The sequence below is a fragment of the Enoplosus armatus genome, chromosome 4 (assembly GCF_043641665.1).
Source record: "Enoplosus armatus isolate fEnoArm2 chromosome 4, fEnoArm2.hap1, whole genome shotgun sequence".
Lineage (NCBI taxonomy): Eukaryota > Metazoa > Chordata > Actinopteri > Centrarchiformes > Enoplosidae > Enoplosus > Enoplosus armatus.
Window position 1 is genome coordinate 13,827,429 of NC_092183.1, and position 16,555 is coordinate 13,843,983.

At 42.8% G+C, this 16,555-nt stretch overlaps 1 protein-coding gene across 1 annotated transcript in view; it reads left to right on the forward strand.

Moving 5' to 3' along the window:
- The first annotated feature begins 1,522 nt into the window (after positions 1 to 1,522).
- ank1a (ankyrin 1, erythrocytic a) overlaps positions 1,523 to 16,555 on the forward strand; it is an 82,130-nt gene continuing 67,097 nt past the window's right edge. Inside the window, exon 1 of the mRNA XM_070904108.1 lies at positions 1,523 to 1,648. Coding sequence (XP_070760209.1) covers positions 1,523 to 1,648 — 126 coding nt within the window. The remainder of the gene's footprint in view (positions 1,649 to 16,555) is intronic.

Consider the following 16,555-nt stretch of genomic DNA (forward strand, 5'->3'; position numbering starts at 1 on the left):
CCTGTGTGTGTGTGTGTGTGTGTGTGTGTGTGTGTGTGTGTGTGTGTGTGTGTGTGTGTGCGCGCGCACTGAAGCACGCGTATTGGCATGCTTGTGGACTATGTGTGTGCGTTTGTGTGTCTACAGTATCAATGTGAACTGTGCGCGTGATGTATAGTGAGCCGGGCGATGAGAGAGATGTTAAAGGATATTTTTTGCCTGCGTCAGCAGCATCGTAGGGAGGAGGAGAGAGGGGAGAGAGAGGGGAGAGGGAGGCAGAGCAATACCAGTAAACAGGTGCTGGCTCCATCAGCCCCTCTCTCCCTATGCACCTCTTTCTCACTGCGCACATATCCACACATACATTGTACATGAGCACTGGACACAGAATCCATTATACTGTAATACACATGTTTATACCCCCGTTGTCTTTTATTGTATGCAAGACAGAGAGAAAAGGGAAGGCAGGAAACCAGACAAAGAAGTCAGTGAATCAAAGCTTTTGATGATGTTACTGTATCACACTTTACAATAGACAGTCAGGGAGTGACATGGAAAAGCCTTTTCTTGCTCACAGCGTCACTCTAATAAACACAAGCACACTGCACCAACATCCTTGCACGGGGACCAATCCTGCTGCAGCGTCTAAACAGTAGAGAGGGAGAAGAGCAAGTGAGAGAGAGAGGAGGGGGGGTTAACGAGTAAGAGGCTTTTTTTTCCCCTCATGCATGTTTTAGATTTTTTTTATTTCCTCTGGTTTCCTGGTATGTATGTGTGTGTGTGTGTGTGTGTGTGTGTGCGTGTGTGTGTGTGTGTGTGTGTGTGTGTGTGAGAGTGACTGCGTGATTGGCTGTGGTGATGACGGGTTCCCTGTGCAGCCTAGCGATCCTCCACAGATGGACACACAGCAAGAGATACTGAGAAATTAAATACAGGAAAAGGAAACAAAATCAATGCAATGTGAGGAGGGAGAGCTGACTTTGATTTAGAGCTGCTCAGGCTATTCCTCAACTCATCCCTCTTTAATCTTTGTTGGTTGGGGGGGGTCGAAGCAGTTTCACAGAATGTCAAGACAGTGAAAGGAAGAGAGATGTAGAGAAGGAAAACAAGTAAAAAAGAAGGAAAACCTGTGTGTTCCCTGTTATTTACCTTTTTCTTCTGCACACAGAAAGAGGGAGACCAGAGAGGAAGGCAGAAGAGAAACTGAACGAGGGAAGTGTACGTGAGCGATTGAGAGAGGGAGCATGTGCGAGCGTTGGAGAGCGAGAGGGGGAGAGAGAGCTGCGCTGCAGTAGCATCCCACAGCAGACGGCTGAGGACTGCCGGTGTGTGTGTGACTGCACTGCTGAAGAGGAGGAGGAGGAGGAGGAGGCAGAGGGTGAGCACGCTCGCAGACTCTGCAGGGCCATAGAGGAACACACAGCAGCAGCGGCAGCGCTAGTGTTGGCCGGCACCAGGTAGAAGTCCCAGCGCCGTCGCCCCGCAGACCACCGCCGCAGGATCTGGACACGCCAACGCCGCCCAGACCCCCACTACCAACGCCATGGCACAAGCCGCCAAACATCTCCGCAAGAACAAGGATTTAGAAGCCCAGTTAGAGCAGGAGCGCAAAGAGAAGGAGGAGGAGAGGGTCAAAAAGAGGAGTCGCTCACGGGATAAAAAGCGCAAGGTACTGGGACTATTCACAGGTGGGGTAGTCAGGGGTGGAGTGGGTGGGGAGGGAGGGTTAGGCTGGAGAGGGGGGCAGGAAGGTTGAGACGCCCCCCCCCCCTTCTTTCTCTGTCATGCTAAGCTGTGGTCAGGGGTGTCGGGGCACACATGGAAACTCAGTAATGAGTGTGTTTCTACTGTGTGTACACACAGTCTCCCTGGCACACATGTATGTCCTGTGCATACAGACACGGGGAAACGGTGCAACACACTGCATGCTTTCCTACTCCTCTCGACTGCTTTATACCTGCTTTATTGACTGTCCTGTCTAAGCCGTCTGATAAGGCAGCGTAGTACTCTTCTACCTCTCACTGTGTCTCTGTCCCTCTTCACATCTCTGTCTCGTCCCTTCTCTCCGTCTCCTCTCTTTCTTTGTTTTCACACTGCGGTATGGTGTCAGTGAGTGAAATTTCACTACAGCATTAATCGTCCACAAGGACAGTGAGCTTGTCTGTTTCCGCAACAGTCCGTTCTGTTCTGCTCTTTTCCTCTATGTGGCATTGTAATGACCGCAGAGCGAAACCTGCTTCTGTCTGACTGAGAAGTCCCAGGCAGAGCTGGCAGGGCTCATTGTAAACAATAAATCTCTGCTCCGCCAGTCGCCGACTGCAGGGACGTATCATCAAGCTGCAGAGTCTACTTTATTCCTCTGGCCACTCGTCAGATTTCACTCAAACTCATAATGGAAATGAGTCATCCGCAGATTGTGCTGTTGTGTATTGGTGGCAAATTGGTCATCAGCAACCGAGTATGAGTCCAGCCGCCCTGTGAGCCTGCACCGTGCCAGGCTGGCTGTAAACCAATCTGATGCTGATGCAGTAGAGACAGTGTTATGGACAGAAACACAGTACAGCTTCCCCTTTCCCAGAGAGGGGAGGCAGGGCTGAAAGGCTGGTATGGGGATTAGATTTTTGTTTTTGTTGTGCTTGTACAAAGGGGATGGAAGGTGTATTTGAGCAAAATCAAGGGAAGGAAAAAAAGAGAGGGAAAGGTGGTATGACTCAGATACACCTGGGGTAGATGTCTTAGTAAGGGTTTACTCCTCTGCTTTTTTTTTTTTTTGTTGGAAAGTCAGACCCAACCCTTTCATCACAGACACACACACACATGCCACCACTCTGTCTGTAATGACTGATGTGACGGTTTCTCCACATTCTTCACCTCTAACCTCTCCACAACACAGATCTTATCAACCTTTTTGCTTTGGCTAAAAGGACCAGGAGTGTGAAAGCCGGTGCAGAGATGCTTGTGTGCGTGTATATTGTGCATGTGTGTTAGTGCAATATGTGCATGTCTGGCAAGACGAGGTTCAAGAAGGGATATGGGGTATGGATGAGATTTCTGGTGAGGGTACTAATGCAGCCCAACTTTGACTGAAAGTGTATGGTTTCAGAGGATCCTATATCACTTACGTAACCATGCAGCTTAAGTCTTTCAAATAAGCTTCCTGACTCCCCTCCAGCACCCCCTCCCAACCTCTCTTCCTTTTTTTAACACCGGCTTACAGCCATTCCTGGTTTCTGGAGCAGATGTTAATACTGGGGGAATTCTCTCTCTTTATCTCTCTCTTTCTCTCCAGTGCCCTCTTTGTTTCCTCTCCGGTGCCTGCAGCTACGTAGTCAAATTCTACTGTAATTCATAAGTTGACTGATCGTGGTTCCCTATATTACATGGTGGTTAACAAAACACCGTTGCACTTGGCTGTTTTCTTTGTTTGCCACTGGACACCTGTTTGTCGGTAGTTGTTCCACCAGCTGTCTTGTGCATCGACCTGCACCTCGGGATTGTCCCTATCCTCGCGTTGCAGGCAAGGTCATCACTTTCTCTGTGGCAGAACCACATTTTTTATTCAGTCACCCTATACATTTTGATCACACACATACTAACACACAGGCACACTCACCATTCATTTTGTTACCAGCAAACCAGGCTTTTGTTATGTAAGCTTCACTGGAGGCCTTTCAATCGTTTATCCTGCACAATTGATGTGTTTTTAGTTATTATATGAAGAATCACTCACAGCTTCTTATATTGATCTTTATATGTTCTGTACATTGAATTGTTCGAACTCATAGTGGTTGATTTGTTATTGCTCGGGTATTATATATAAATATAATATGTCCAAGTACGTCTGTTCACGCCTGGCATCAGAATGTGTCTCCACATGCGTCTCGAGTGATCGGATGTCACTTCCCCGCTATGTATGCAAATAAGACCAAATGCCTTGTTGTTTTTAACCGGCGGGAGGCAGCAGTGCACTTCCCGTGCCTAGTCTGCCGGAAATTAAAAGAAGAAGAAGTTTTCCTTGGTGCGTGGGCAAAATAAAAACAATACAGACTGGGTCTTTTCCTTGGCGTGTTCAAGGCAAACCAAATCGCCCAAGATGTTCGATGCACTCATAGTATATTCTGCGTGAATGAGTAGGTACTTCCGCTTATGCAGAGGATGTCAGTTGAGTACGCGGTCCTTCAATGTGCTCCAGGACACGTTCGGGTACACACTGCTAAAAGAATGTGGTGTGTGATCGGATCTCGATGCATCTTGGGTACATTCACACATTTACTTGGAGCTGTCAACTTGTAATCGGATCTCCCAAAACACTTGTTAATGCCAGGTGTAAACAGGGCCCTAGACCGTTACCTGGTCTTCTTTGGTCCAGTTGGTCTAATAACCAGAAGGGACTGCTAGCTGCGCTTTTTGAGTTTAAGCCTGATTTATTTTCTAGTAAAACATTTCAATTTAGCATCTTTTAAAGACAATTTGTTTTTCTCGCCCTTTTATTTATCCTCTTTATGGTTTTAATGCCTTTAATCTACCAGTTGTGGCTAATGTACATTGGTGTTTCACGTGATTATTTCCATCCCTGTATGGACACAAATCTGTGTCACCTGATAAATGTCCAGGGTCATAAAGCTAACAATTCGTCATCAAAGGGTGAAGGTGCCATTTTAATTGGCTTCATGGTGTAGTGGTATTATACGGCACAGGTCAGTTGCTGAGCAGTGGATAATGTTGTCCTCAGATTACTTTTATTGATGAGTTTGCCCCTCTTGAAAAATGAGCATTGTCAGGATGTGAACAAAGCCCTATAGTCCTAGTCAGCACCTATTTTGCCCTCATTCTGTATGTGTGTTTGTGTGTACATCTAAAGCTGCTTTTAGTGTGAGGCGGTTGACCTGGCGAGAATGGCCCTGAACTATGAAGCAGTGCTTTGCTGTGTTTGTATTGTTTGTCTCATCGGCATGACAGATAAAAACTGGGAAAAAATGTATCTAGTGCAATTTGAATTTTAGGCTGTTTACTTTTTTAAAGATTCAGGATTATTCCAAGGTGATAAGAAATGCACACCTGGCATGTAAGTCTAAACAGGCTATTTGAAGATTGAAAATATATGAACACTCCAGGGCTACATCCTTTTGTTTATTCTGTCTTGTTCGTGTTATTTTGGCCTTCAAGTTCTTAACGTATTGGCTGCTTAATTTTGGTAGTCGGTGAATAAAAGCTTTTTTAATCATTGCAGTTACTTTTATCACTGCTGTAAATTTAGAGAGACAAGAAGAATTGTGTGGAGTTCAATGATAGAATCAAAGTCTTTCTCTTCATGACATTTATGCAAGTTAGAAAATAGTGCAAGTTCAAATTTAACATCTACTTGTAAATTCTTAACAAAACAATAAACTCAATTTGTCTCGTGAGCTGATAATAAAAGCCATAAAATTATTTCAGTTGGATTCTTTATGACCATTTAGAGATCTGCTTCCTCCCTTTACCAGTTGTTTTAGTGCTGCTGTATGTGATCTGTATTTGTTGAGCCTCCAGGGTGTTTAACAAATCCAATAGTCCCATTCAGGATGTATGTTCTGAGCAGTATTTTTGTGTGCAATGATATGGATTTCTCACCGGTCTCATTTGCCTTTTGATTATTAAAGAATTGTTGCAGATTTGTTGATTGACCAATCCATTAATTGACTAATTGTTTCAACTATAGTTGTGATTTTAGACAAACCATCCAAATATCTCCAAAGGTACCAAAACAACTTGCAATCCAAGTCAACTTCTGAATGTAAATCTGCATCAATTAATCAATTAATCAGGCAATTATTTTCATTTTTATTGATCAATCGATTGTTTGGTTTATGAAACATAAAAAAACGGTGAAATACCCATCACAATTTCATAGACGTTAAATGTCTTGTTTTGTCTTAAACCCAAAGATATTAACTTTACTGTTTACTTTACTCTAATATAAAACAAGAAAAAGCAGCAAATAATCAGATATCCAATGTTTGGCAGTTTTACTTGAAAAATGACAAACAATTAATCAAAACAGTTGCTGATTAATTTTCTGACGGTCGACTAATCCTTGTCGCTCTATAATACTGTGATGATGGAAGTGTTGCAAGATCTAATGTAAAGTCTGTTTGTAGCTGAAAGGTCAACATTTGTGTGCACATACGGTTTCTCTTTTGTCCAGCTTGTCTGTTCCTCGCAAGGCAGTGAAGTGCAGAGAAAGAGAGTTGTGGCAGCTGAGGACTGACCCATTAGTGGTGCTCGTACTCAGACTCATCAATACGATAAGTCTGGTCAGGATGCACTATGGCTCCTTTGTTGCTGTATATTGTCTGGCACTCAGAGGTGTTGGCTGCAGATGTATATCACAGCCCATCAGGGACCTTAAAGGTAAAAATCAGCCACATAGACTCACGGTGCAGGACTGTGCAGCTAATATGGCTGCCAGCGAACATTGCAATGGTGAAAGAAGTATCTAAGTGCCATCTCCGTCTTCATATAAAGCAGAGGTGGCAGCAGTGGATCAGCATTCCAGCCTCGTCTCTGTCTGCCCTCCAAAATCTCTTACCCTCTCTGCCTGAGCAGGAAGCAGAGCCTTCACTGAGGTTAATGTGTCGATGTCTGAGACAGATTGGTACTGTAGTGCTGTCTAGGTGGTGATGCTGTATTTATGTGTATGTACGACTGTGTGTGTGTGTGTATGTGTGTGTGTTTAAGTGTGTGTTCAGGTTTGGTGCAGTGGATTAGGGGTTCTGCAGCAGTGACTAAGCCCATCACAGCCAACTCTAGCACCTGTCTGCTTACCTGTACCCTCACTGGCTGCTGTGATCAAAGTGATCAATTTTAAATTAACATTTTCTTCAGGTAAAACCATTGGGAGATGGTAATCAATTACATTATTGGCTGCTACAACATGTAAATAGTTTCTTTGTCTCTCGTCTGGAACTTGGCTTCAGTCAGTATCTGTTTCAGGCTCCAGACAAATATACGGTGGCCTCTTTTTGAAGGATATTGGCTGGTCCTCCAAACCAGGGCAGCAACTAACGATTATTTTTTATTATTGATTAAACTGACGATTATTTTCCTGATTAATTGTTTGCACTATCAAATTTCACAAAATCAGATACTGCCCGTTTTGTTTGACAACAATCCCAAAACTGAACATATTCAATTTAAAGTAACATAAAACAGAGAAAAGCAGCACATTCTCACAGTTGACATAGATTTTGGATTTGGTGTGTGTTTGCGGCCCAGGTGGCCCTGTGGAACCCCTCAGACAAATGACTCAGCAGGCCTGGTCGAGGCACTCGCTCATGTTGATGGAGCCTGGGAATGAGTCTCATAGAGTCCAGCTCCTGACTCTACAGTAAGTGCTGCTGGGGCAGGTTGGCCGGAGCTGCAGCCTACTCTCCTTTAATTAAAGCAGGAATGGAAGGCGCACGTGAGGCCAATTCACCAACCCCCACCTCTCTCCTCCCCATTCCTCACTTTACCAGGGCGATAGCAGGTCTTTATTTATGAGCTAGCAGAGACTGAGTGTTTTCAAAGCAGATACCCCACCACACCCAGTTAGGTTTATTTGATTAGAGAGATGAGACGACTCCACTGCTCAAAAGGTACTCTCCAATCTTTGTTAGAAGAGAAATAAAAAATTAGATAAACCCGAGCAAATTAACATCAAGCATCCAGCAGGCACTCCCTCTCTGCAGGGGTTTGGCTTCCCCCGAAACTCCAAAGCCTGAGGATGTTTTTAAATTGTTGATCAGTGATGAAGATTTCTCACCATGTTTTCAGTTTCATCCTCACTGCAGAGATTCATTCTTTGATTTTAAGGGTGAAGCCACCAGCATCAGCACCTGCTCATTTTGTGTTATTATCTGTGTAACAACAGAAAGCCTGCAGACTTTAGACACAGAGCATTTATTGGTGTGTTTCCTGGCTGATGATTGTAAATGAAGCTGAACTGACACGTAGGACTGCAGTGCTTTCAGCAAAGCATTAGCCTCCAACACAGGTTTGTGTAAACCTCCCAAAAAATATTAACAGTCGCAGCATCCGTCTGTGTTCATCCTCCCACTGCACGGTTAAATCTATTCATTTGTGAGACAGCACGTGAAATGATGTGTCATAATGTGAGGGGCTTCCTTAGATTTCCGTCCTCTTGCCTCCCTCTCTCCCTTCATCTTCCTCTCTATCTCTCTCCTTGGCCGATTGCGCTAATCTCTCCTCCCAATTGTTATTCTAATAGTGCAGCAGTTATGTAACTCCCTGAAACAAGAATTGAGAGATCAGGGTTATTGAAATGGATCCTCATCATGTCCAAATAAAAGGGGAGAGAGAGAGAGAGAGAGAGAGAGAGAGAGAGAGAGAGAGAGGGAGAAGAAGAGAAAGAGAAAGAATGAGGCGGTATCGTCTTAGAGGAATTTGATAGGCCATTGCTGGACAGCTTGTTGTGAAAAAAAAGGAAAGCTTTTGGTGTCCGTTACCCAACCTGAGCTCTTTCCCTTTAAGCTCCTTCTGGCTGATGAGAGAGGAGAGAGGAAAGGACAGGAGGTGGGATAGGGAGCTTAGTGTGGTGTGATGTCCAGGTACTCTGAGTCCTGCCTTGATATCCTCAGACTCTGCAGCATCTCTTGGACTGATATGTATGATAGCTAGGAGCCTCTGCAATGTGCACCACTTACTGTATTGATCTGCTCTGTTTTCTTCTGTAGAGGGATATTTTATTTGTCCTGTGTTTTGCTTTAAACAACTGGACACATAACTTGTACTGTAGGTGGTTGGTGCAATTTGATGCATTTTTCTATCCCCATCCACCTCTTACTGACCTCATGATTTTGCCACTGTCTTTCTTTTTCATTCATGCTTCAGCACACTAGAAGAGATTAAATGAGTAGATTAGTATGAGTGATGACGTTGGGTTTGCAGAGACCTGTTAGCGGCATGGTGCTAGGGATGGTACAGACATTCTTGATCCCCAGAGGATGTATCCTACTGACCATGTGGTCTGTCCAGCACCGTGGTTTATGCCAAAGTACCCACAAAACTAACTACATTTCCATCAGCATCAGCTGTACTTTACATTTAGTGCTAATTAGCAAATGTTAGCATGCTTAGACGCTACACTAAGATGGTGAACATGTTAAACTGTATACCTGGATAGCATCAGCATGTTAGCATTGTCATTGAGAGCATGCTGACATTCGCATTTAGCTCAAAGCATTGTTGTGTCTAAGTGCAGCCTCACAGAGCTTCTAGCATGAATGTAGACTCTTAGTCTTTTTATCAAACTACAGAGGACTTTGCACTTCAGTGCTGCTGAAAACGTCTGACGTTTTAGAGCTTGTATTTTGCAAGTTTGCATGTGTTTTTGTGTTCAAGGCGAGCATGCCAGTGTAGGACTGCATTTGTATGTGTGTGGGAAGCACCTTATGTGTTAGTGATTGTGAGTGTTTGGTGTGAAGATGAGTGCTCAGACTGAAGGAATATAGCCCAGGGGTAGAGCCATAGAAGAGGAGAGGGAAAGCAAAAAGGAGTGAAATATCAGAGGAGTATGGGTGACCCCAGGGTGACTCTGCGCCCTTTTCCTCTGTATTGAATGACGGGTGTCTTATTTACCTGATTGATATGATGCTTCCTTTTTTTGTCTGTCTACCGGAGGGAAGAGGAATAATTCAATTCAAAACCCAGCAGTACAGTAGGTCATTACAGCAGCGCAGCTTCCTGGATGTAATTCTCAGTTCCAGTTCTCTGAGTGCGGACAATAGAGAACGTCTGATTCATTTAATGCGATGGGCAGGAGAAGATTGAGTTCATGATTGGAGTCTGAATTTCCTGACTGAATTAAACCTGCATACTCCAAAGTGGTGTCTTGAAATACAGTATATGCTACATATATGCTACAGCAGCTTGGTAGGGCGTATAAGAAAGGGGTTCAGACTTGTTTTTATGACAATTGGGTAACAGATGATGACATTACAAGACCAAGACTCTGGCCTTGGTTGGTGCCTATAAGTATCACTGCTCCCTGATGATGAACCTTGTTTAGTGGAGTGCAGGTTTCTTGAGTCATCTAATCCTCGTGTCAAGTGTCATCATAGTGTCATAGCATCATGGACCTGTTATTAAAAGCTTAGCCATTTGTAAACCCCTTCATCTGAATCCCCTGGAGGGAGAAGTGGTGTCACTTTGATTTGATCCTCTTCACTTCTCATCCCACCCAGCATGCACAGTGATGCTCTGCTCTCCAGGAGGATGGCCAACAAAATGTGGATACACAGAACACAACGGGACCGTCATTCATTCTTCCATGCCTATGTTGAACATGCTACATCTGCGGCAGCACGAGTAAATATTAAGTTACCTTGGCTCAAATGTTGTGTTGCTTCTTTGCCAAGTCTGTAACTAAAAGTTATTTTAGTTCACAATTACTCTGGCAACTGAGGCACAGTCAGTCTTTTCTGCAAGGGCGTCATTTGTTTTCACTAATTATACTCAAGTCTCAAACTGTGGCAATGTGATAATGATTTGTTGATAAACAAACCCTGTTGCATCACTCACACACATGAAGTTGGTGTTGGGTTCTCATAGGAGACTCCAATTTGGTAAAAAGTTATTTAGCTCTGACTCTAACAAATCTCTTATTAAATCTTATATTTTTTCTCTCTTTGTCATTAAAAAAGAGCAATGTACAAGATATTCAGCTAAATAGCAAACATGTAACATTTCTGGCAAAGTTTTGACAGATACTAATGGTTCACCAAATCAGGTTTTGAAATTTCATTCTTGACCTTGGAAACATCAGTCAAAAAAAAAAATCTTAACACAACTCAGTAGCTGTCCCGGGGCCTTCGATTGCATCACATGATCTTCCTCAGCAGATGGAGTTTCCCAGTAGTCATGGAAACGTAGATGTTCAAACTTCCATTTTCTCAGTTCCAGTTGTTTTCCAGGTCAAGAATGACCTTTCGGTCCCACGACAAATTTTTTTTTTTTGAAATTTGAATATTTCCTGCTGAGGAAGATTGTGTGATATGATGGAAATCTCCGAAAACAGCTCCTGAGCGGACCTTGTGGTGAATTTTTTTTGGGATATATCTTTGGTGTTTTATCCAGAGTAACAGGAACATTGTTTATAGAAAGAAATGTAATTTTCAATGCAGAGCACCACAGACAAAAATACCTTAATTTGTAGCGTTTGTTACTTACAATTGTTGAAAACTAAACCTAACCAGATGCTATAAGGTTTTAAAAACAATCCATACACATAATATCGCAATGATCCATAGGGGTCAGGCAGGATTGGGTGGATTTGGGTGGCTCTTTTGTCAAGGGTTGCATGCTGCCACAGACATGAGAGGTGACATAAGGTAATACTCAAAAATGAACAGTTTATCTCTTAGACACATCTGCCATTAAAGCAAGTGGCACTCAAATATTTAATGTCCGATCTCTAATCTCACTGTGTACTTACACATTTATTTTCAGTGTGTGTGTGTGTGTGTGTGTGCTTGTTTGTGTGTGTGTGTGACTGAGCTCACACGTTCATTGAACAGAGGCACGTGGGTTGTCTTGTGGCGCAGGATTTACTAGCTAGCTGGGAGGATAGTGGTGTCACCCAGCCTCTAATTGGCTGACCCCAGAGATTTTTCCCAGATGCAGAGCCAGGTGCCCTCCCCCTTCCCTTCCTCCCTCCCTCCTAGAGTACATTCCTCCATCCCTCCCATAATCAATTCTCCTGCTTCAATATGGACTACAACTCCTTCCCTCTCTCCTTCTCTCTGCCGCAGTTACTCGCGGCACATTGCAACACTGCAAGATCATGCTTTCGATTCTTAACGCCTCCCTTCTTCTCTCCTCTGTCAGCCTCTGAGTTTGCACTGAACACTATGGATCCACATTTAGAGAGAGAGAAACGAGAGAGATTAAGTGAGCAACAGAGAGAGGCAGGAGGGGGGATGGAGCATCAGTCATTTTAGCTGTTGCGGCAGCCTAATGTTTTTGGTAGGCAGGAAAAAAAAAGAAAACGGGAGCGCTGTGTAGGTAGATATAGAATAATCAACTTCCACTACATACATTTATAAAACCTTTCATGTAGCAAACAGACATTTGTTCAGATGATGTTTTAGCTGCGTTTCCTCATGCTGTATTAAATCAGTTTGAATCGAAGAGGAGGGGGTCGGTCCTTGGGGGATTGTAGCGGTATCAGGATGAAGGAGAATCTGCGTGTATGCAGCAGCTTTACAAGGTCAACCGCACCTTGCACACGATCACATGTAAGCACACATGTATGTAGACTTGGCACACGCACATGCACTGTCAGCCAGCCCTTAGTCAGCACAGTGTTGGCTGCTTTGTGAGAAAGTTGGATGTCGCCACCTAGTGTTTACACAGAGGACTTTCTAATCACTGACATCATCTCATTTATCCTTATTTTCTTGTTCCTCTCCTCCAGTCAAAGACTCCTACGTAATCCCTCTATCTGCCTCTACTATTACACATATCTCCCTGAGAAACACGGTAACGCTGTCCTTTGAATGGACACACTGACAGTATATGCTCTTAGACACACATCCTTATTTCTTTTCCTGTACGACTGCATGCTGCACCGGAAATCCATCTTAACCATATGGATCAGGTCACCACCGTTGATTCTTGATTCTTTTCCAACCCAGTTTGGTTAGAGGGACAGGGAGAGACTGACAGATTCAGAAATATTATCTGGCATGTCTTTTAGGTAAATTATTCATTTTTATTGATGGCTGGAGGTAGATCCTGACTACTCTGCATTTGGCTGCATTCATCATGTCCTCATCTCTCTTTTTTCTGCTCCTTTTCTAGCATACTCATATGGCAGCACTTTCTCCACCCTTTTCCCTTCACGTCTTTGGCCACTCTTCTTCTCACCCATTTCCCCCACTTTCTCCCTGCAGAGTCTAAGTGAAGGAGAATATATAGCGGAGCTCGAGGCGGTGCAGGACAGTTAGTCTGCTGGTAATGGAGAAAATATTTGTCAGAGCATAGAGCACTGTGACTTTGGCCTCAGCACCCCCTTAGGCACAGACCTTTAATTGCCTACACACTGGTGGAACGCTTCTGCATCTTGACGCAAGTGTGTGTGTGTGTGTGTGTGTGTGTGTGTGTGTGTGTGTGTGTGTGTGTGTGTGTGTGTGTGTGAGTGAGTGAGTGAGTGAGAGAGTGAGAGAGAGAGAGGGAGAGAGAGAGAGAGAGAGAGAGAGAGAGAGTATGTATTGTATATGTGTGTGCTCATTGTGGCTTCCTCTTTGTATGACCATATTTGTCTGCGTTGTTCTGTGTGATTGAAATAACTCCTGGATCAATATTTTGCTTGTGTCCCTTTCCTTTTCATTTAAAAGAGAAGAGACAGTTTTACGGTAGATATCTATGCTGTGGTTTCTGCACTTCTAAATGTTTAAAAGATTTTGGACCTGACCTTTGGTTTTAAGGAGTTAAGAAGTGTGCAAACAGTCTGGTGTTTCAGTTGTAAAATGTATGCTGTGTATAAACACACATAGCCATTTCACAAGAGCAGTCCTGTTTAGAGCTGAACGATTCATCGATTCGTCAATCAACAGAAAATTAATCTGTGACAGTTTTCATAATCGATTAATTCGTTTTTTTAAAGTCAGGTTCCAGCCTCTCAATTTGAATTTTTTGTGTTTTTGTATTCTTCTAAGATAGTGAACTGAATATCTTTGAGTTTGAGACTGTTGGTTGGACAAAACAAGACATTTGAAGACATCGCCTTGGTCTCTGGGAACTTGCGATGGACATTTTTCACTATTTTCTAATTTTCTAACATGGAGACCAAACCAAATTCAGGAGATTTATCGCTAATGAAAATAATAATTAGTTGCAGCCTTAGACCTGTTAATGCCTTTCTGTTAAATGCTCCGTCTCAATCCTCTTTCTGCATCCCAAAGAAAAAAGGAAATCACTTACATTTTGCATTTCTGAAAATGGCCGTTTTAAATGTAAGGATACCATCCGTGGCCCCCATCTCTTGTGTTTGTCCTTGGTCAGGAGGCTGACGGTCATCATAAAGCAACTTCCTTAAAAGCAGTTTTTCCATCATTCATCAGTTTTCTTACCCCACATCCCCAGCCGTCACTCCGTTCTTGTCATTTTTGCATTCTTGCTTCCTGCTGAGTTGATGAAACTGAATCCACTTCAACACTTATTTACTTATTCCCACCCTTTCCTGCAATCCCTCCTGCTCACTTCGTCCATATTCAAGTCTTTAAATCATCTTCATCTCAATAACCTGGTCATATTTAGCAGGATTCATATTTTGAAGTACCTTTCATCTGATGCATCATATTTATTTAAATGTAAATGTAACATATTGTATTTTTAATGTAATAATGAAAAACCTTCTCCACGTACAGTCCACAATACACCAGTTTAATGTTTACTTTGTAGTGTAATGCAGTGTTAACTTTCTCTTGCTGTTTAAACTTAATATATACACTTACATCTATTTCTGTAATGTATTTTAATTTCATTTAATTGTAGATTTTGTTGTTAGCTTCAGTATTTCCACGATCTTTACAGTATATGCATAGTTTTAATTCATTTATTAGGTTTATTTTTATGTTTCACATGCCTGTTTTTACACACTTGTAGTATCCTTGAACTTCAGCCTCTGTTGTTATGTAATGTGCTCAGAATATCTCGATATTGAGCAGAGGTGTATGCTTGAGTGTGAAAATCTGGCTTGCGTGTCCAGCAAGCCGTTCTGTTGAGTGAAAAACCTTTCTAGTTCTTAAAATAAGTGTTACGTTAAGCATAGCTGTGTTTGTCATTTTGAGTTGTCTACTGACACATCATAGATCCTGCACTCTATAATCTTTCCCCTTTTTGCCCATCATTTCTCTAAACTTTGCCAAATTTGATAATATATGGTGCATTCCAGACAGAGAATCCTTGTTTAATGCAAAGCTGTCGAGCTGTTTTCTTCTTTGAGCAATTTAATGTTTTTCTTTTCTTGTGTCTTCAGCACATGACATTTGTTCTGACCCAGATTTATGTGGCATCACTGCCCTCATCACCTAAATATGCAAGCTGGAACTGATGTGGATGCAAAATTAAATTAGGTGTGAAAAAGATATTTTTAAGTTCAGTATATTCTCTGTGGCTGTGAGTAAGCATCCTTATATGTGTTTTCACCCAATGTATGGCTCAGCACAGTCATCCAGACATCTGTTTTCCTCAATAGAAGATTAATGAGGAATGAAAAAAAAAGCTGCGTAGCCAGATATTACCGCATGGATGAGTGTGAGAACAATAGAACTCGGAAAGAGAAGAGTAAAAAGATGAATGTGGTGTCAAAACAAAAATGTCCTCTGAGAGACTGGCAAGCCAACCAGACATTTGCTCTTGATTGTCTTAAAAACAGAAATTGTGTCTAAAAGATGTGATATGGAATATCAGGTTTAATGTATTTTATTCCTTGAATATGAAGGATGAGCTAGTCTTAGCTCCCTCTGCTGGTCGGAGCAGGTTCAGATCTCATTCACATTCAACTTCACTATGACTTTGTCAGCATCTGAGGAGGATGACAGCTCAGCATGATGCAATCTGTAGGCTGACAGTCGGTTCAAAGATCATCCACAAGACACAGGCACGTCCTGAGGAGAGTGAGAGGAGAGAGGACAAGAAGTGTGAAGGACCTGGCGCTGCACTGGCCTCACAAGGAAATCGGTTGTGTTGTGTTTATCCCGACACACACAGAGTCACACATTGCCCCAGATACCAGCCGAGCGTGCGGTACACACACAAGCTGTGTTCACACCCGCCTCTCCCTCTGATCCAGTGCAGCAATTCAACGCTGTTCTGCAATACTGTTACGCAGAGTCATCAATTATTCATTAAGGATTTCTGCACTTGTTCAGTCATTGGCTTGATAGACAGAGAGATTGAATTCAAGGGTGAAGAGGTTAAAGATGATCATTTTCCAAAAACCTCAATGAAACAGTATATTTAGTCAATTACTCTATAAAAACTATTAATGCTATTGATTTTACGAATATTATCCTTAGGTATCTGTTGTTCTTAACCTTAGATCAGTGTGGGTAGATAATGGCGCAACATATGATCTAAACCATCTGATTTATTTGTCATGTGGGAAACATCTATCTCACTGCCAGTGAAGCGTTACCATCTCTCTGCACCTGCCTCATAAACCCAACACATCGCTCAATCTTCTCTGCGTAAATAACTTGGGTGGTTCCTATAAATAACCACATCAGCGCAGTATATTATATAGGACTCAGCAACGTGGGATTAATTAAGTACATTTACATTTACATATGTTCATTTGGTAGACGCTTTTGTCCAAAGCGACGTACAATAAGTTATCCAAGCCACTGTAGATCAAGGAGAAGTCTTCCAGAATAAGCGTCTCAACACTCAGTTCCACCTGACACAAGTGGCACAAAGCTTGCAGGTGCATGAAGTAACTTATAAGAGCCTAGAAAATGACAATTATTACTTTAGAGAGTAGTGGCCTCTCAGTAGCATTTTGGACCAGTTCATGCTGGCCGCCCTGCCAGAA